This window comes from Anopheles coluzzii, chromosome 2 (assembly GCF_943734685.1).
Source record: "Anopheles coluzzii chromosome 2, AcolN3, whole genome shotgun sequence".
Classification (NCBI taxonomy): domain Eukaryota; kingdom Metazoa; phylum Arthropoda; class Insecta; order Diptera; family Culicidae; genus Anopheles; species Anopheles coluzzii.
Window position 1 is genome coordinate 43302645 of NC_064670.1, and position 19539 is coordinate 43322183.

The 19539-nt window shown below is 46.7% G+C and overlaps 3 protein-coding genes across 3 annotated transcripts in view; all 3 read right to left on the reverse strand.

Annotated features, from left to right (window-relative positions):
- The window catches only part of LOC120961075 (protein fem-1 homolog CG6966), a 44232-nt gene extending 41271 nt beyond the window's left edge, over positions 1 to 2961 (reverse strand). The window contains exon 1 of the mRNA XM_040384695.2: positions 1272 to 2961. Coding sequence (XP_040240629.1) covers positions 1272 to 1400 — 129 coding nt within the window. The 5' untranslated portion in view covers positions 1401 to 2961. The remainder of the gene's footprint in view (positions 1 to 1271) is intronic.
- A 1466-nt stretch (positions 2962 to 4427) lies between these two features.
- Positions 4428 to 7398, reverse strand: LOC120950761 (proline-, glutamic acid- and leucine-rich protein 1-like). Its single transcript, XM_040369040.2, has 2 exons — positions 7117 to 7398; positions 4428 to 7029 (listed from the first exon to the last, which is right to left on the reverse strand). Exons 1-2 carry the CDS (start codon positions 7219 to 7221, stop codon positions 4567 to 4569), a joined length of 2568 nt encoding a protein of 855 aa, XP_040224974.2. The 5' UTR covers positions 7222 to 7398; the 3' UTR covers positions 4428 to 4566.
- A 713-nt stretch (positions 7399 to 8111) lies between these two features.
- On the reverse strand, positions 8112 to 9491 carry LOC120950605 (holocytochrome c-type synthase). Its single transcript, XM_040368781.2, has 2 exons — positions 9330 to 9491; positions 8112 to 9187 (listed from the first exon to the last, which is right to left on the reverse strand). The coding sequence occupies exon 2, from the start codon at positions 9183 to 9185 to the stop codon at positions 8349 to 8351; it is 837 nt and encodes a 278-aa protein (XP_040224715.2). The 5' UTR covers positions 9186 to 9187; positions 9330 to 9491; the 3' UTR covers positions 8112 to 8348.
- Between the last annotated feature and the right edge of the window lie 10048 nt (positions 9492 to 19539).

Consider the following 19539-nt stretch of genomic DNA (forward strand, 5'->3'; position numbering starts at 1 on the left):
CCCGGATGACGGCTCGCGGGAAATCAATACGAAGGCCACGCCGTACGGAAACTGTGCCAAGCGAAGTCGTCTTCGGGGCGGGCGCGGAGTGTGTTTCTCACCCTCACCTGCACAACGTTACCCATACAGCGAAACAGGGTGAGAGGAGGGGATAGGGTGGAAGGGTGATACTTTCACGGTAGAGTTTTGCTGTCCAACAAATCGAAATGGAGCTAGGGTGGATTAAATCAAATATTCTCTCGCTCTCTCTCTCTCTCTTTTGTGTTTTATAGCGCAAGAGCGATTACGGGCCGAAAGAATCTGTGTGTGCGTCTGTGCGCGTGTTTTTGTGGAGCATTTCAAGCAGCTGGGCAGGCACGAGCGAGAATAATGTTGCGAAATAAAAAAGAATTCAAAAGTAAACAAACGAACCTGCTCCGCACAGAGGGAAGCTGTGAGCGGAGAGCTTTTTTTTTGGTTGGTGGTGCAACAATCAGGCCAGCCCCAATACGAGCGCACAGTCCAAGAGAAGTGTTCGTTATCTAAACTGTGTATGTTTGTGTGTGTTTCTATGTGGATGTGAGACTAATACTCTCCAACACCACCGAATTGTGTCGTTTATTTTAAGAAGTTCTACCAAGCAAAGCGGTGAGAAAATCATGCCATCAGATGGGAAATCGGTCTCTCGAGTCGGGAAATTAAGCACGGCAACGAAAGTACGGGATTGCGGTAAAATGGCACCCAGAGCTCACAGCGTGTACAGTGAGCCCGCCCGTGTGCCCGTGTGGCGTTATGTAACTTTCTTTCTACTCTCTGTAACCATTTTTTTTCTATCTTTGCTTCTGGCACCCGTCTGGTCGACCCGACCACCCTGATAAGTGGTGTCTCGTACGCGGTACCGTACGGCTAGATAAACCAAAACAGACACATTCGCGCACAGGCATGAACTAGCGACCAGGACGACACAGCAGGGAGGGCCCCTTCATGCGTAACTATGGCCGTTGCTAGGCCGCACATCGCACAACATGCGCTGCACACTATCGCCTTCGTTTTCGTTTCCTTCCGAACTGATAAACCCCCGTCTGTAGGTGAGTGTGTATGCATACAACGGAATCGTCGTTTGCGCTTATCAAGTGCGCTTATCCGCCCTTTCAACCGTCGTTGCCGTCAGTCACACGATACGCTCGTGCAAGCTCGTGTCGTAAAGGGAGTGTTTGTAGCGCAGCAAAACAAAGAATACAGAAAAAAAACACCCTAAAAAGCAGCATCCCTAGCGTGGGACAGGGACTTACCTTCAGTGCAGCAAGATTTCCGGTGCGGGCTGCGTTAAACACGCTCTCCACCACTGTCGGTAGCATCGTACCGCTGTCGGCTATCGTGTGCTGACCGTCGGACGATTGTGACGGTTGGGACGAAGTCATGGGGGCGGCCCGTTACTTAGATGCACCTGTGTTTTCGAGACACACACACACACACTCACACGCAGATCTTTCCAGTCGATTCACAGAAGATACACACGCACACTCACACACTCCCGGGCAACGTTGTTAGACGACTCTTTCCTTTCTTTGCTTTAGCCTGCTCTTCTTCTATTTTCCACCACTATTGTGAATCTCAACGGATCTCACCGACTCACACATGCACAGAACAGAACTGGCACCAAACAACGCCCAAACACACAGAGACCAGGAACCACACGACAAACAACAAATCGACATACAGCAGACACACACACACACCCACTACACCCGAATCCGCGCCTTTTCCAAACAGGCTTCACGTCACCTTTCTCTCTCTCTCTCTCTTGCTCGCTCGCTCTGCTGCTTGATGCACTTCTCTGCTGCTTCACCACCAAGCTTCGTTAGCTTATCCTTTCTTCTGCCGTTGGGAATCCGTTTGGGCTCGCTAAAGCCAACCTAGCGTTATCCTTGCGTTCCTCGCTCGAACCGTCTCGAACCGCTCTCCTTCAACTCTTATCCTCACTGATCGACGGAACAGTGGAAGGGAACGCGAATTCCTTGCGCTGTCGTCCACGTAACGGCAAAGCAGGACCCAATCGCTGGAGAACTCTCGTACGAACCAGGCTTCTAGTGCGCGCACACAATTACTGGAGCTGCGGGAAGGCGTAGCGACGGACGAGCCCCCTTATTATTGCGGCGCAAGATACAAACGAAGCCTTTGCTGCGGGTTTGCGACCACACACCAGCAACGCGCAAACACACACACACACGCAGTGTCCCTTCCCGGACGCGGTGACGCTCTGCAGGTGTGTCTCTCGTCTTACTACCGTTACTAACACTGTGCACACTCACACACGGTCGCGTGCGCGCGCTTATACACGAATGTCCCTAGGGAAGCTGCGAAAGGACTATGGCGTAGTAGCAGCCAAACACTACCACACGGACGTTCTGGACCCGAGGTGGAGAGCCTGTTACTTCCGTTGCTCTGTCAGCTCCTTTCCTTGCTTCCTGCGAAACACTTTTGGTTCTGATGATGCGTCTTTCCTGTACGCTGGTACGGTTCGTTGCGGTGGGTATCTTTTCTTTATTCCACTTGCCCACACTGAAGACAGTACACACTAGCACACACACACACACGCGCGCACAATTAGGGGCGAACACTCACACACCGCTAGATGTGTTCTTCGATTGCCCAAGATACGACGACAGCAGCAGCAAGTAGCAAACTCGTTTCACCCGACACCGAAAGATCCTTTTTGCTCGGACACCTCGTGATGTAGACACTTTTCTACTTACTGCTGAATTTTATCGTGCCGTGCTGCGTATTTTTTCCCTCTTCGTATGGTGCGCGTTTCAAAAAGGTTTCAGCACAAATGTGTGTTAGCTTATTTTTTGCTGAATTACCTCTATGTACTTCTTTTCTTGTCTTGACGAGCGCAAATGGCTGGTGTGATCGCGTACGAGAGCCTCCGCTTTTTTCAGCTTCGACCAAGATCTCTCACAACGTAATGCGCGCCGTGTGCAGGTGATGGCAGTACCGAACCGTTCAAACCAATCACGATGGTGGGGAAAATGGCCAGGGTTGCTCAACGCCACGCTCTCTACGGTGTGCTGGTTGAGGGTCGTAAAATTAACGCTAGTTTTAGTGTAAATAGCATGCAAGGAGTTTTTCCAGTATATACACAGCAGGTGGGATTCATTGAGTTTATTTTCTTTGGGTTTTATTCTGTTTTTGCATGAAAGTAAGCTTTCCCATGGTTCTTTATCATCTGTCGTTATGAAGTTCAGTACCACTGGTAGAGAGAAATGAGGCAAAAGCGGAGCAAACGGCTCTCTCTCAGAAAAATCCCTTTGTTCGGAGAGCTGATTCTGAATGGCCACGCATGACATCCGCCGTAATTTTACAACCTCTATAGTGGTGTGCGATCAAAATAAACGATTTCTTTCAAGAGAGCACGTTTTTTGCTCTCTCTATCAGCTGTTCAGTTGGATTTTACTCCAGCTCATGGTGGCTCCTGGTGATATAAAATATGAAAATTATGCTAACAGTAATTGAACTGAACAATTTATTGCAACATTTATCGAACATTTAAATAGAGAAAACAGAAAATCGTGCTATATAAAATGACAAATTACAAGCCACTCAAGGTCACGATTTCCATGCTCTCTTCAAACGTCAATCCGTTAAACGGAAACGTCAGTGCCCAAGCAGCAAATTGGGTTAGTTCAAACAGTTTGACAGCGCAAAACGGTTGATGCTAATTTAAATTCTGAAATGTTAAAATGATATGCCCCATACATTGAATATTCCTTATAGCATAGTTGGGGGGTGGTAAATTATTATGTAATTTATACGGACCTACTCTCCCTCTCTCTCACTTGTTGACCTGCTCACGACAGAGCACGTGGACGTGGCATGGCCCGGTCAACAATCATTTTTCAGGATGCGCGGTTCCTAGCTGCAGCCTCCCATCCATGTAGACACCCGATCTCCGACACCCGATCTCGTCTCACCTGATTCAGCCATCGACTTCGCTGTGCTCCCCTGTGCGTCATGTCGAACTGGAGGTCGCTGTCGAAAACCTTCTAGGTGGGGCATGAGTCCAGCATCCTCATAACATGCTCCGGCCATCGAATCCTGCCAGCCATTCGCCAGCGTCAGGATGTTCGGTTCGCCGTACAGCTCAGCAAGCTCGTAGTTCATCCATCTCCTCCACGCTCCATGCACACACCGCCAAAGATGGTCAGGAGGATGCGTCGCTAAAACGGACATACATAGTATTTATGCAGATTAACAGCTTTTTAGTGCAGCTGCATGAAGACCACTTAACACAACCAAACGTTCCCATATTTGTTACTAATACCTGATGATTTCATGCCTACGACTATTTAACGAATTAGGTTACGAAATATAAAGGATGTTAGATCGTTCTTTCATTTTCATTTCATTAACTTCATGTTATTAATAAATCAATAAACAAGGGTAAATTGTATAGTTGCTAGAGCAGTATTTTTTATTCAGGATGTGCTTATTTCAAGATACACAAACAAACATTATGATTTTAACGTATCCCAAACTTCATAATTCATTCGATCCTACTAAAGCTTAGCGGAATTAATAACCAACTTATGGTTCGTCAACGAACTCGGCTACCATTTCCTCAACGATGTCGTCGATGTTCTTTGTTTTACCGGTGTTTCCGTTACAGCTGTCTTGCCCCAACATTTTGGCCTTCTTCGCCGACACGCTGCTGTTATCATCGTCAATTATTTCGATTGAATGTTTCAAATTATTCTTTTCACTGTTGGTTTTAGGTGCAGATAGCTCTACGTCAATTGGCACTTCCATCACATCATCATCCTCCTGTTCCACATTCTGTGCTTGTCCCTGTTCCTCATCACTGTCCAGCACCGCCACCACGGCGGATTCACTCGTTTTCCCATCATCATTGTCATCATCATCGATTGGATGAATAGTTCCTGCATCATAACATTCTGTATCGTCGGGGATCTTGGCGATTGCGTTTGTCTTTTCCTCTGCTGTATCATCTAGCGAGGACTCGCTTACATGTTCTACCCATCCAACAGGTTCGTCCGTCGTTTGCTGTCCTTCTTCGTCAATAAATGACTCGTCGCTCGCTTCTGTTACGGCTAGTGATTCGTTAATTTCACCTTCACTTTCGTATGCTGGTTCAACGGCCGGCTCGCTAGGAGCACTGGCAGCTTTTACCGGCGAAGTAGCAGTTGCCGGTTCTGCGACTGATGGAATTATCACATCAGAGGAATCGTGCACTCCGTTGGTACCATTCGTTACAACCACCTGCTTCACGGTGAACATCGCCAGCGGGTGATTGTCCTTGTTCGCTAATGCATCCTTAATGGCGGACTTGTCCGCGGGGAAGTACAGTGTTTCCTTCCAAGGATGTACCACCAGTTCCATCGTGCGGGCCAGTTCTGCAGCCACCGACCGAACGGTCGCACTGGAGTCCGTTGTTTGCAGCGTGTTGAAAATATAGCTGGCATATTGCAGCGGCGGTGGACAGTGGTGGTGTGGATTCACAATCAGAGCGGCAAAGGCACGGAGTAGAGCTACACGCACCTGGGCATCGCCGTACAGCCCGGTTAGCTGGTGGTTGGTTACCAGCGTAAAACACAGCGGAACGATTTTCTCCTGCAATAGTTTGTGAGTGACGGGTTTGATGAAACACCCGGCGGACTGCAGCAGAGCGGTCAAACAGGCCAAAGCAGCACAGCACAGTGGCTCGTTGCCATGATCAATAAACAGCTCCTTGTTTTCTGCCGTTGCACTACCACTAGAGTGGTTCTGGTTAAGTGCGGTTGCAGCATTTTGCTCCTTCTGCAGCTTTCTCTTTGCTCTGGCCGACAATCGCTTGTTGCTGGTGGCACCCATCTTGAGCGTTACCTCGCTCTCGTACGGCGTAATGTCGCGCATTATCTGTTCCAGCAGGGCTTCGTTTACCATCTCGATGTTACTGCCGTACCGCATCTTTTCACACCACAGCTGTACGCTGTCGTAGATTTTCGTTCGCAAGCGGATGAATGATTTTTTCGCACCTTCCAAGTCGTGGCTGTTGCTCTGGGTCGCTCGGAGACACTTGGAGAACATCTCGCAAATCGTGTCACCAAACATCAGCATATTGGTGCCGAGGGCCAGCACTAGCCCGTCCAACACCTCCAACAGCCCGTAGTGCATGGACGGTAAAAACGCACCGAATGCAATGTTTTCCGCAATCGGATTTTTGCCCATCGCTTCACAGGATACGGACAGCCCACGAAGTACAAGATTTAACGCTTTAAACGGGGTGATTGGCTTCCCCACCGGGTACGCACCTACAATGGCTTGATCAAGAAAGGTAATTAGATTGCAAGCGCGTATCGCGATCAAGTGCGCTTTACGGATAGGATTTCCGGTGGTTCTAATGTCAGGCAGCTTCAAACACTCAAGGTTTTCCTCCTCGTCAAACGTTTCCGGCGTGTGGGCAAAGATTTGATTCAACAGATCGTGTATCGTGTCAATCAGCTTCAGATAGTACTCTTCCCAAGTTTTCTTATGCAGCGAACCGTGTTGTCCTCCGCCTCGGATTTGCTGCAGCAGCAGCAAACAGTTGGCCGTACGGTTGACCACGAACCGATCGGTAGAATCGACCAGCGAGTAAAGGAACGTCTCGATGCGACTTTTCAACGGCCCACAAGCACCAGCATAATGCTGCATGGCCAACTCGAGGAAGCTCAATGCCGATGGGACCGCCGACGGTTCTAGCTTGGGCCCGACGGATTCGAGGATTTTGGCCAGATTGCTGACAAACAGCTTGTGCAGCTCGGTCGAGCCCAGGGAGCGATGTAACAGCTGCTGAAGAAGTTTGTACACCAGTGGCAATGTTTGCGTTGGCCCACGCTGGTCGCATACTTTTGTGCAAGTGTTCAGATAGAACTGAGCCTTTTCCTCGATCAGATCCAGCGGGCAGTCGGGCAGCAGGTGGATGAGAATTCTTAAACCACGATCGCGCGTTCTGGCACTGGCTAGCAAGGTGCCTAGTTTGGTGAATATTGTGTCTAGATCATTTTCAGGCTGCAAAGCACGAAAAAAAAACGTGGTTTTGGTTAAGATTTTGCAATCTCTTCGCAATGCGGCTAGCGAATCGAGGATTCAACTTACGTCTGACCAAAACGATTGATGTTCATCTATATTGTTCAGAAATGCGGTTAGTAAACCATCGTCACTGTCGAAATGGGTTCCAAATAGTTGCCCGACACCTTCCATCGTTTAAGGGGACGTTTTACGAGACACGAAATACAGTAAGGCAATCACTTTTATTAATTTGTGTAGAATACACGTGCGCCGGCCTGAACGTAAACAATGAATGCGTTGACAGTACCGTTCAGGGTTGCGTAAAAAGTTGATCTAATGTCATATTCAAATGTCTGCATTGCACAGTGGGCTTAATAATATTTTTCATCGTTTTTTTTTATAAAACGCAAAAAATCTTTTTTATCACTTTACAAATTTTACTAATATTTCCATACCATTTTCTACACTAATCCTACGCTGCACATTCACTTCCAGGTATGGTTTGTTGACTGGAACTGAAACTGAATCGGTACTAGACCCGGACCCGGTTCAAGTATCGTTCCAAATCCGCAACAGTTCCAGGTACTGTTTTAAGAAAATGTGTTAAATCGGGAGTTATTTCTGGATCAGTATGGGTTCATCATCAGATCCAGGACTGGTGTAGGTTCGTGATAGGTTCCAGGACCGGTATAAGATCATGATAGCTTCTAGGAAAGAAATGGGTTCATGATCGGTTCCAGGACCGGGATGGGTTCATGATCGATTCTTGGACCGGTATGGGTTCGGTATGGGTTCAGTTTATGCAGTTCTTGAAGAAGAATAGGTAATTTATTGGTATCAGGACCACTATGGGTTTGGTTTTGGTTTTAGGTTTTAGGTTTGTTCTTATGGGGTCGTTATAAGTACCTCATTTTAATTGCGTTTCGTGATCATCAATTTCGGAGTACTCTTTAGAGGAGATCTTTCAACTTTAGTTGTGCAGCCCTGTAACCTGATCAAATTAACTAGTTACTATAAATTTAGCCATCAGCAATCAGGTCGCCAAATTCATAATTCAATTATTTTGATGTAAAAAAGCACTCTTTAAGGTGGGTAAAACACGAGGCCTAGAATTTATTCCGAGAACTTGTTACATTCTCTACGCAAGTGTTGCAAACATAGGGTACTTTTTCGTTATTGGTGAGTGCAGTTAGTCTAGATAATTTAATTGTACTCCTTCGTCAACCGTGGTACTTTCTGATCCTAAGTCGCACGAAACGTATCTCAAGAAGCTGTCGTACACTCTAAACAATTCGTATGGCGCCAGCGACCCAGTTCGCTTAGTTTGTCAGCTCCTTCAGTTTGTCCTCCAGCTCGAACTTCCACCGCATGTAGGCCACCTTCATGCGATCCCACACGTTGTCGAACGAATCCATCGCGGGCCTCACATCCAGCAGGGCAAATTTGTACTTCTCGTCCACCATGCCACCGTCATAGTAGTCAATGACGTAGCGCACATCCTTGCCACAGCGATCGATGATCCAGTCGTGTCGGTCGAACGGCAGCTCGTACCCCATCATGTTGCGAATCTTAGCCCGCGGGCTGTAATCGGTTGCCTTGCCGCCGAAGCTCTTCAGCCGTGGATTGCCACATTCGCGGGCGTGCAGCGCTTCCCACTTAAGTACCTCCTGCCAGGCCTGCTCATTGTTGGCGTTGTGTATCTTTATAATGTCGTCCATGTCTTTCTGAGCTATATCGTCCTTTTCCCAGCGCCAGCCCTTGCGCAGCATCGCATTCCAGAACATCTGCTGACTTGGGTACACCCAAAACTCCTGCTTACCGTCGGTGGTCGCTTTCGGAATCGACGACACCTGGCGCTCGGTAGGCAGTGGGAACGGTTGGCCCGGGGCGGGATTTTGATTTGCCGGTGGCATCATGTTCAGCGGGTTCACTTCCGCTCCATCGTGCTTAATTGGACACTCGGATACGAGCACTGGTTGTTCTTTGGGTTGCTGTTTTTGGTGCATCGGACATTCGGGCGGAGGATTACCGGACATGGCTGCTTTATCGCCAAGCGGTGGATGTCCCTTCGGTAGTGCTGCATCTTCGCCCTTCGTCAATGTGTTGGGCACTATGTTCGAGGCAACCTTTTCAGCGGCAGACACCGTGTTTCCCATGGCTGGAAGGAAACAGTACCATAATGTAACTTTATGTAAATCTGGGCGCAAATTGCGCAGGTGACCGAATGGTAACACCGGTAGGGTTACATAATTCACTACGCATCAATTGAAGAATGGATATCTCTTCATTGTAATGTTTACCTGTGGGATAGACTCACTGGACGATTTGCTGATCAAACTGGGCTTAGTTTTGTGGTAAGTTTGCTAAAATTTCTCAAGTTTTCGTAACTTTGCTTTTCAATGTGATTTGTGTTGTGACAGCTGAACGAGGAGCTGCCATCCCCGTACAACATGGCGAGGTGTATTGACGTTCGGATATCGCTGCATCTCGCTCATTTTCTCTACCCGTCCTTTACATGCCGACAGTGCTCGTTTCAAATTGTTCTTATGTGCCCTCCTCGCCCTCCCCGCCCTACTTCACATCGAACGCTTCTTCCACATTTGTCCATACGTCTTTCGTTGTGTTGGTGACAATTTACGCGCATCACGTATTGAGATGTGTGTATTCTCGCTCATGCTGACATGCCATCTCTTTCGCGCATATGGACGCGAGATAAAACGTAAACAAACTTGGTGGTTGACTAAATTTAATGTGCGCAATTTTGTTGAATTATTTGCATCGGAGTCGATTTCAGTTAAGCATTAATGTAATTTAATTGATGGGTTAGTGCCGTAGGACTCCTGCGCAGCGCATAGGACCTCAATTCGAAGAGATACACGCAACAATCAGCGCGAGGAAAGACCTGGATAAAACCAGATAACACATCTGGCGGCTAGTAAATTTGATATAAAATGCTTGATCTTAAGCCATATATTAACAAGGCATGGTATTTCCCAAGTGCCATAAATCAACTAAACGACCACTAAACGGGTTCTAAACGACTCAAGCTCTCAACCTAAACGGAATATAGAAAGACTTCATTTAGCAGGCGGCAAACGACTCATGCATTCTAAAAATAGCAAAAAAGCTGGCGTTATCTGTTTGTGGGATACCCCAAACAGTTGAGTTTCATCGCTTGGAGGAGAGCTTTCTCATTTCCTTTGTACTGTTGTATGGTTTCGCATTGAAGTTATGCATCGCCAGAACTAAAACGGCGATACGATTGTTTAAATACTAAACTCCAATCGAAACCACCAGCACTGAAGCAAGTGAGATTTGAGGAATGGTTGTTGGTGTTGATATCCACGTATCTGACAACACGACCATTCATAGAGATTTTTGCTCGGAAAGTTAAAAGGCTATATAGGTCATGATTAGATGAAACTTGTCGAAACACATTGCAAGAAAAGGACAGCAATACAATGATGAGTTGTAATACGCCATCTATTGAGCAAACCAATGAAGCTATGGAGCTTTCATTTTTTTTCTATTGATATTCAATTTTCCAGTCGTTTGAGCTTAATATGTGGCGCTTGGGTTTGCATCTTGCAGATCATCATTTTAAACCCCATGGTGTCAATGAGGGGGGGAGGTGATGGAGTGTATTTATTATTTGGCCTTTTAATTTTGCCCACCAACACAATCGCCAACCAGAGCGAGCTTTTTGGCGGCTATTTTGAACCCTCAAAAACCCTCTCTCGAAACGTCAAAAACCGTCACAACGACTTACAAAAAGCTTCGCCAGCGAGGGAAAATCGCACCGATTAGGAGCGTTGGCGAGCTCGCAGAAACCGGTTTTCCAGTTCTTGTTTTGAGTTTCGAGTCCAGTTGTCACATGTTTTGCTACACGTCTGTCTTCGCACAGTTGCCGGGTTAGGGAAATAGATTTTATCATTTTTGCACATTACCAACGTTTTAAAATAAAAAAAAAAAAGATTCAGGATGCAGACAGTGAATTTCAATTCGATATCAGCAATTGCTTTGGTGCATACTTTTATCAAAATGTTGCAAATAATGATTGATACTGGAAATTATATAAACGTTACGAACGTTACATGTTGTAACGCCATCAATAACAGTGCAGCACGTGATTGCAGCAGTTTTTTTAAATTGTTTATGCTATGGAACATTGAATTTACAAACATTAGTTTTCATAAACAAACCATTTGTGTTACATGAAAAAATCCTTTTTCGCGGGTATATTCCAAAAATATAACAAGGTTATTACGATATTCAATTCAAGGCAAGAGACTCTGTATTAGAATTAGATGAACCAATAATAACGACTACCAATGCACAACAGGTAATCTGGAGACTTCATTGCCTGCGGTTGTTGATGTTGCATTTACCATAATCTCTTTTGATGAACCACGTTTTCCTGGGGTGCTTTCTCATGCCGGTGCTTATCGGTCGCTTGCACAGTAATGTAAGCGAGCGGAGAACGAAGCGCTGATACGCGTTATCGCCACGCCAAACATCACTTCGATTGCAGTGATCTTGCCAACGCGTCTCGCACTCTATTTCATCTGTACACTGTACCGGTGTGCCTACAGTCACGCTCCTCACAAGCCAGTCGTCCTAAAGCGAGGAGCTATTTTAAGCACCAGTACCGGCCATTTCGTTTGTCAGCCGATAGCAGTCAGCCCTCAGGATGTGTAACAGCCTGTTGTTCGCCAGATCCATCGATAAGGCTCGCGTCGCAATCAATCCGTTGGCCATTGTGTGGTGTTTACTTCGTCGAACGAACTAACCGATCGACTGCACTTGATTGTTGGCCGCGTATAGGCGCAACGGACGATGCATATACGCTGCGTGAGATTGTGATCGCTGGGCGGAGTCTACAATGCAAATCCTCTTTCGAAATTAGTGAGCTTTACGATGAGTGGGATTAGGAATTTCCCAGCTGTGTGACTGCAGTTGCCATCCGTCATAGGAAACTTTTTTTTATACGCGTTTGTATTAGCATCATTACTTTGCGTGATGATTTGAGAATATCATACGTTAGGTCATGTACAGTTTTGTCTTCTCGGTAACTGTAACGTTTCATGGAGATACAGGGAGACATAAATGAGGTTTAACACAGGTGGTGTAACATAATTTTCTTCACTTCCTTTTGCTCACTAAAAATGCCTCCCACAAGTACAAAAATGTTCATAATCGCACGTGTTTCCTTTTTTTTTTGTTTACAACCGGCTAATACCCACGTGCAGGGCTCAGCTCCAAACCTATCTACGGTGCAAAGAACAGCCGTATTTGAAAACGCACACCATTCGACACGCTGTCATCGTGAATGATGCTACCCCCACGGTGCCATCACGTTGATCGGCACATGGAAATCGGAGCATTTTCCACAAAACTACACCATGTGCTGGGTGTGGTTACGTCTGAACCTAATGCACACCACCACCATCACCACCAGTCGGTGCGACTGAATCAGACCAACGGTAGGCCAGGGCGGCAGTTTGAGTCATTTTGCACATTCTAACGCACGCCGTACACGTGACCGAGAGTGTATACAAAATAAGCTGCATGGCGGTCAGCGTCTTCCCCGGGTGAAGGTTTTGGCGTGCGAAAGGGGGCTTCTTCACTAGTGGTGGCACTGATACAAAGAACAAAGAAAATGCCCTCTGCTATTTACCGTAGCAATGGTTGAAAACGTAAACACTTCCTTACGAAACCGTGACAAAAGCCAGATTAACGCGACATAACCACACGGCAGAGGGATTTCACTATTGCTCTTTGAGGGCGTACCAATTTATGATGTATGTGTTCGTTTACTTATGCTCATATTACCCGAATAGAAAGAAAGCAATGCTTATCTGAACGCTCACATGAGAAATAAATACCTGTATTTGCATCCCTGTTTGCTGGCAGCATTTTATAAACCAGCTATTCATGATTGCCCAATAAACTCATTTGTAGAAACGAACAAAACCATTGCGTAACCGGTCCATAAACTGGACCGGACTTGAGACGCTCACAATCGCAGCGCTGGGATGCCCGGCCCAACCTACCATGGGGTACGTGGCTGATAAGGGATGGTAACGTGTGCACACGCAAGCTATTGATATGAGCCAGTACAAGCATATGTATGTTTGCCCGAGTTTCCCTATGCCATGGCCAATGGATTAGGTTAGTGGCGACAATATAAACCATTTGAACGGCATGTTTTTATCAAATTTCTTCTAGCAATTAGGTCTTGAACATGCGCAATTTTCTACCTTGGTGGGTTGATAAAATAACTTTTCATAATGGAGCTAGCACAGAGAAGTGTGGAAAAGAAATTGCGGGTTTGTGTATATCTATTTTTTGCAGCATAATTCCAAATCAGGTTATGTATATGGCATGGCAGTTGTATCTTTTGTGATCCCACGTCCACGAAAACATGCAAATGAACTGAAACTAACGAATTCACAAGAAAAATAAACTAAATTTCTACACTTACGTTGCATTTGAGTGTATTGGTTACGGGCTTCATTATGGAGACGCATGGTACCGCGAAGAGGCCAAACGTGACGTGGGAAGAAGAACTGAACCTCAAATCGATAAGCACACCGCACGACACAATGATCGTGTGTTGTGCGTCATGTCGCCCAAAGCTTAAAGGGCTTGTGCTGTGTTTTGCAAACTGGGCACCGTATCTCGTGACCAGCCGGGAGCAGCTCCTAGGCTCGTGAACAGAAATCAGCTTTAACGGTGGCGATAAGACTCCGGTGCCAGGTAACATCGCACGCCCACAAACCCACCCCAGCGGAGACCTTCACGAAGGTCACGTTTGGTGGGTAGAAACTTTAAAATTCGCGTGAATACTGATATCACCCTGCCTCGAGTCGAAGCTTAACAGGTTGACAGATAATGAATAAAAATAAAAATGAAAATAAGGGGTGAGCAATCGGGTTGCGTGGTGGAAATCTAACGGAAGCGACTGATAAGGAGCACAAACATATAAATGATTGTGGAATTGGTAGGCTAGAAAAAATAAGCCACCCACAATATTTTTTGCAATTGAAAGGACTTGAAGAGAGAGACGGAGAGAGAAAATGAGAGCCCATCATGATAGTGGTCGAATAATTTGAGTTGGCACAACAGCCAAAAACTGGTGTGGTATTGTTCTGCCATAACTTATATCAAAGACGACCCAAGGCACTGTTATCGCTGTTAAGTACGTTGGTGGTAGAGATATTGGATGAATCCAATCCAATCCTGTTCAAAGAGGGAAACTCTGGTGTTACGGCAGCATTGCAAGAGGCAAGGCAAAAAATAGTATCCAACTTCAAGCTGACTAACCAGCACCCGGTGTCGTGCAGTGTCGTCTACCCGAGCGTTGTCAGTGTTGACGTCACGTGCACGTGGCAGCGCACAAGGTACCGGTCGGTTGGGCAGCGTGTAACGCCACGCAATAGCTACCACACTGTAGGACGCCATCCACTTCCTTCAGGTTGACATTTGGCATTTGGCAAAATCGCTAGACACAAAGGCACACATTTGCTGCAGCGTGACCAGCCGTGCTTCTGAAGCTTAAGCAAAAGGGACTCTGACTGTTTGTTGCTTCTTGCTAGCTACAGGCTTTGCGCTAAAACCGAATATTTTAATCCAGTAAATGAAAACGTTACCGATGGCCCGGTTCGATGAATTCCAGCCACCAACGTATGCTCAACGACATAGACATCGGCCGCGGCGAACAAAATAATGAAACGTGGAGTTGCACGTGGAGTGTGTCTCATAACACCGGTAACATTAGACGGGCACCTTTGCCTCTGTCCCTAGCTCTCTCTCTATCTCTCTCTCTCTCGCTATGTGGGTCCACAGAATATGTTAGTTGTCCTCGTGTGCACTTAGAATCCCGCCCGCCATCGATGCGCTGGGCTGGGCACACTAAGCTGCTAAGCCATCGCCAACCGGCCGCCCGTACGTAGGATACGTTACGTAAAGCTGAACCTCTCTGATCGCTATCGAACTGTTGGCACAACTGCTGGGACGATGGACCTAGGAGGGAACGAGAATATACGAGAAATCGAACTAGCATATGAGAGTGCATGGTTTAATCACGATACATTTTTCTCCCACTTACCCTCCCTGTGTTTGGGGTGCGAACATTAGCGTGACGGATAATTAGTGTAATGTTATTCACCTGCCCTGCCAGCACCTTGCCAACCCTCTCGCAGTGTACATTGTTAAACCGTGGGGAGGGATGGGAGCTTGCTTTTATCGATCATATCGTCCCAGTGATGATCAAAGTACCAGTACCTGTGTTTGAAACATTTTTCTAGAACTGTCTGTGTACAGTGGACGCCAAGTGGATCGTGCGATCGTGCGATTGAAAGCGATGACGCGTACTCACAGGCCCACTTCTGAGACATCTTGTCCACGCCACGCCAGGGGCAGAGATTGCGGTCGCACTAGAACTAATCAGGAACCCCCTTCGGGTTCGAGCTGCTGATAGCCTTTGCAAAATGGCCGCTGCGCGCCACTTTAGCCGAAATTGTGTGAGGTTATCTCGCCGGTTGTGTGTCGAGCAGCAAAATAAAACGATACGCGCACTTGAAGATAGTCGCTCGCTGCGGGTGAAGTTGGCAACGGTGCTGCTGCTTGCGGCATTTGTGGCGATTAATAGTCGGCTGCGCATTTGTTTGCTCGCGCGTTGGGTACGCCTTGCTACACATGGAGTTGAAGTTTTATTCAGTTTTGTGGTTAACGGTTTCCTTTGCGTGTGCTTCTGATGGAAATTGTTTAATTGTATTGTTTTGTAGCAAATAATTTGGCCTCATAGTGATTAGGCATTGCATTACCGCTAGCTTCAATTATCAGAAACTTGGCATTTGTCGCAAACTCTTTGCCGCCGGAAAACCGTTGATCTACGGCTGTTTGATTTTGCTAGCCGCTCGAGGGAGATTGGCATTTTGCACGAGCTCCTTCCAACCGAAGACACCCTCAACGTTACAGCTCGTTCAGGCGATCGCGGTACCGGTAGGAAACCACTTTTTAACACAACCGGGAAGGTAAATGACATTCCGTGACATTGAAAGAAACGTGTTTGGCGAACGGCACCGCGATTGCTGTAGCTGTTTTGTTTCTCCTGCTTTTTTTTCGCTTCTTTTCGGTTTATAACCCCCTCCCGCATGGGGTAGGATCGGCTGAAACTCACCCAACAGCACAACAATGAAGCCGAACGCACGATCAGCTCGCGTCGCGTACACGTGCTTGGCTGGGACTACGAAGTGTCTGGGTTGTTGCTGTTGTTTTTCTGTTTTTTACTGCCCCATGTCTTCCATGCTTCCTAGCCATCATGCTTCGCTTTGTTGTGAAGTGCGGGCCACAGTTTCCTTGTTGTTCGCCCCTTCACGTTCACCGGTCGACAACAGACAACCGTCCGCAGGGAACGCGCCTCCATCGAGATCCTGGTAGCAGAAAACAGGGGCGAGCACAACATCGCTTCGCTCCAAATCTCCAATCCGGTTCTGTTAGGTGATTACAATACATGCATTTGTTTACAGGTAGAAGCTATTAAAAGTTACCTAAATCGATCAAATCCAATCCTATCTGGGATGACAAACCCAAAATGTCTCAAGTGTAACACAAACGAGCTGCTCGAGTAGTTACTTAATGGCTGGTGCACCTGTCGGCACCACGATGGAGGAGCACGTTTTCCGGTCACGCTGCCGGTGCGCAATTTCAAATGTCAAACGTGCGCCACATCCTCTTCCCCGTCTACGGTTAGTGCAAGGTGGAAGATGGTTTTGCGGGGCAACATCTTGGTTGGTAAAATTGACGGTGTGTCGACTGGGTGCAGTCCCGGGCAGCTCCCTCACTCTCTTATCATCCACCCGCGGTCGCGTAATCCATCGCCGAGCCAGAGAGCCTGAGAACCCGTCGGGCCAATCACGCGGGCACGTGATAGGGCCGGGCACAGGGGTTGGGAAACGTTACACTCCACAAGGGACACGAACGTGATATTCGATCCGGTTGAGGAAGGTTCTTCTGTTTACCCTTCACGTTCAACCCTAACCCATCGACACGGCATCGGTAACGGTGCGCGTTATCGGTCGTTCAATCGGTCGTTTTGCTGATGCTCTGCCGTGTTCTAGTGCTTGTGTGCTGCACCCGCAACCACATTTTGACGAAACACGAAAGTGAAATACATCTCATCTAGTGTTAGGGGAAAAACGCATCACTAAAACAAACACCAAGCTGGCTGGGTGCACGATTGACGCGGTCAGATCCGAACGAAATCCGCACAAAGCGTCGATAAGATAGCGCTTGACCGGCGGCTTTTCAGGTGCGCTGCGTGATTGAGCGGCGATTAAAGCAAGTGGTAGATGAAACATATCACATCAAAATAAGTAAATCAAATATCGGCAGGAGAAACACAGAAATACAAACCAGCCAGAGCGTCATTAGCATACTGCGTGCGGAACAAAGGCTCATCAATCACATTACCGCGTTTGATCAGGTGATATCAACCGGGCTGGACAGACACAGACAGTGGAATGCATCCAACGCTAACGGGGCGCGGAATTAATTCGCTGACTCACCGGACACCAGACTGCGACCGACGATAGCGATGGACGGTGTGTTAGAGAGTGTTTGTCTACTTCTTTGTGTGCTGCAAAAATCCCGTGACACACCACGAGGAAACTGTGTGCAGTATTGCCACGTGCAAGCACGTGGTTCGCTCACCTCATTGGTTCCGAAAGAAAAAAAAGTTCAACCAGCAATTCGGTATCTGGTGGAATTTCATTCAAGATTATGATTAAATATCCACATTTAGACGGTGTAGGGTTTGCAACGGCGAGGCACATTGAGGCTTCAACCATACGCCCTATAATCAAGCTCCCACGCACAGTATACCCAGAACCATGTAACGTTACCGTTGACCTTTTACCGCGGTACTTCGCTACCACATAACCAAGCGGCGCAGGTGGCCTCGGAAGCGTGTCCACGTGATCGCGTGCGAACGGTGGCGAGACGCGGGGCAAGCGTAGCAAAAGCATTCCGCTTTGCCGCATTTCGTTTCCGCCTGCCAGAAACGTACGGAGCGAAAGATATGGAGCGCGATGAAACACCCTTTTTGTTTCCGTTGGCTAGACAGGCCGAGGACGAGTGAGTGCATTCCGGGGCGAGATTCGGTGTTCCTGCAGTTCTCGTTCTTCGCCGCCAGCCAAACCATCCCTCTACTCCGACCGCCAAGTGGAGCGGCCGCCATGGCGTGACACGCGGTCACACGCGAGGAATGAATGATTTCGCACTACCCAGTTGGTATGCCTACCCTACCCAGTAGCAGTGAACGATCGGCTGCGACCATAGTGTGGGTTGTTGGGTGAAACGTGATCGTGTGTGTGTGTGTGTGTGTGGAAGAAGCAGAGCTGAGAACGGAGGAAACGAATGTCGGATGGGTGCAAAGTCACGTTATTTTCCACACGGTGCCACAGCAAATAGGTACCCCCTCCCTAGCACGTTTTTGCTGCCATTGGGAAAAGGCTAGTGGGTGGGAGATAGAGGGAGGGGAAAGGGTCCGCACTACCACATTTGCGGATCTTTATCAGCCTCTCTCATGCCGGTAAGCCGCGTTAATGTGCGGGGCTGAGAGACTGCGAAGAGAGGCAATAGACAAGACGAGCTAGGGCAGGGTTTGAACGAAACTGTTTCAATTGTTAGAATCAACGGTTGGAAGAAATAGAAAAACCATGTACTCTGAAGAAGAAAAAAAAACGGTTAGACTGGAGATTCTTAGACTATTAGGAAATGCATGTTTATGTCAGCAGTGTATGTGTCATACTGTAGTACCGAAGGGTAAGGTACAATCTCAAAGGGTTATTATATACATGGTAAGGGTAGAGACCGCGGTTTTAGAATCTCATTAATTCAATAAAGATACATTAGATCAGCTGAACAACATATCTTTTTTTTTTGAAAATGTTTTCTTTGTACATGTACAATCTCAAAGGGTTATTATATACATGGTAATGGTAGAGACCGCGGTTGGAGGATCTCATCAATTCAATAAAGAAAAATTAGATCAGCTGAACAACACATCTTTTTTTTGGAAAATGTTTTTTTTTAAATAACGACGCATTATACAGGCGTATCGGTAAATGTGGTGGTAATCATATATTGCAATTACAAAAAATATTTTTAATATCAATTATTTTACATGTACAAAACAGAAAATTGGCTGAAAGCAACAATTACAAAATCATGATTTTCTCACACGGTAAAATGTATTTAGTTTTTACTGTTAAACTCAAATCAGATGATGAAACTTTGCATTGAACTAATACGTAAAAACTACCAATACAATTTCATGTAAAAATGAATACAGGTAGTATTGTCTTCTATTAGAAAATGAGATAATTGAAAAACGATATACTAAAAGAATTAAAATTCAAACAGGGGTTTCAATAATTAACAAAGATAATTATAATAAAATAATAAATAAAAATAAAGTTGATTTATTATTCTTGGCATGAAGAT

What these genes read in the sequence shown, in the direction of transcription:
- LOC120950761 (XM_040369040.2), bottom strand. Translation starts at nt 7,221, where the DNA reads ATGGAAGGTGTCGGGCAACTATTTGGAACCCATTTCGACAGTGACGAT. An exon ending in ATCAATCGTTTTGGTCAGAC is followed by an intron (nt 7,030 to 7,116) that starts GTAAGTTGAATC and finishes CGTGCTTTGCAG; the next exon opens with CCTGAAAATGATCTAGACAC.
- LOC120950605 (XM_040368781.2), bottom strand. Translation starts at nt 9,185, where the DNA reads ATGGGAAACACGGTGTCTGCCGCTGAAAAGGTTGCCTCGAACATAGTG.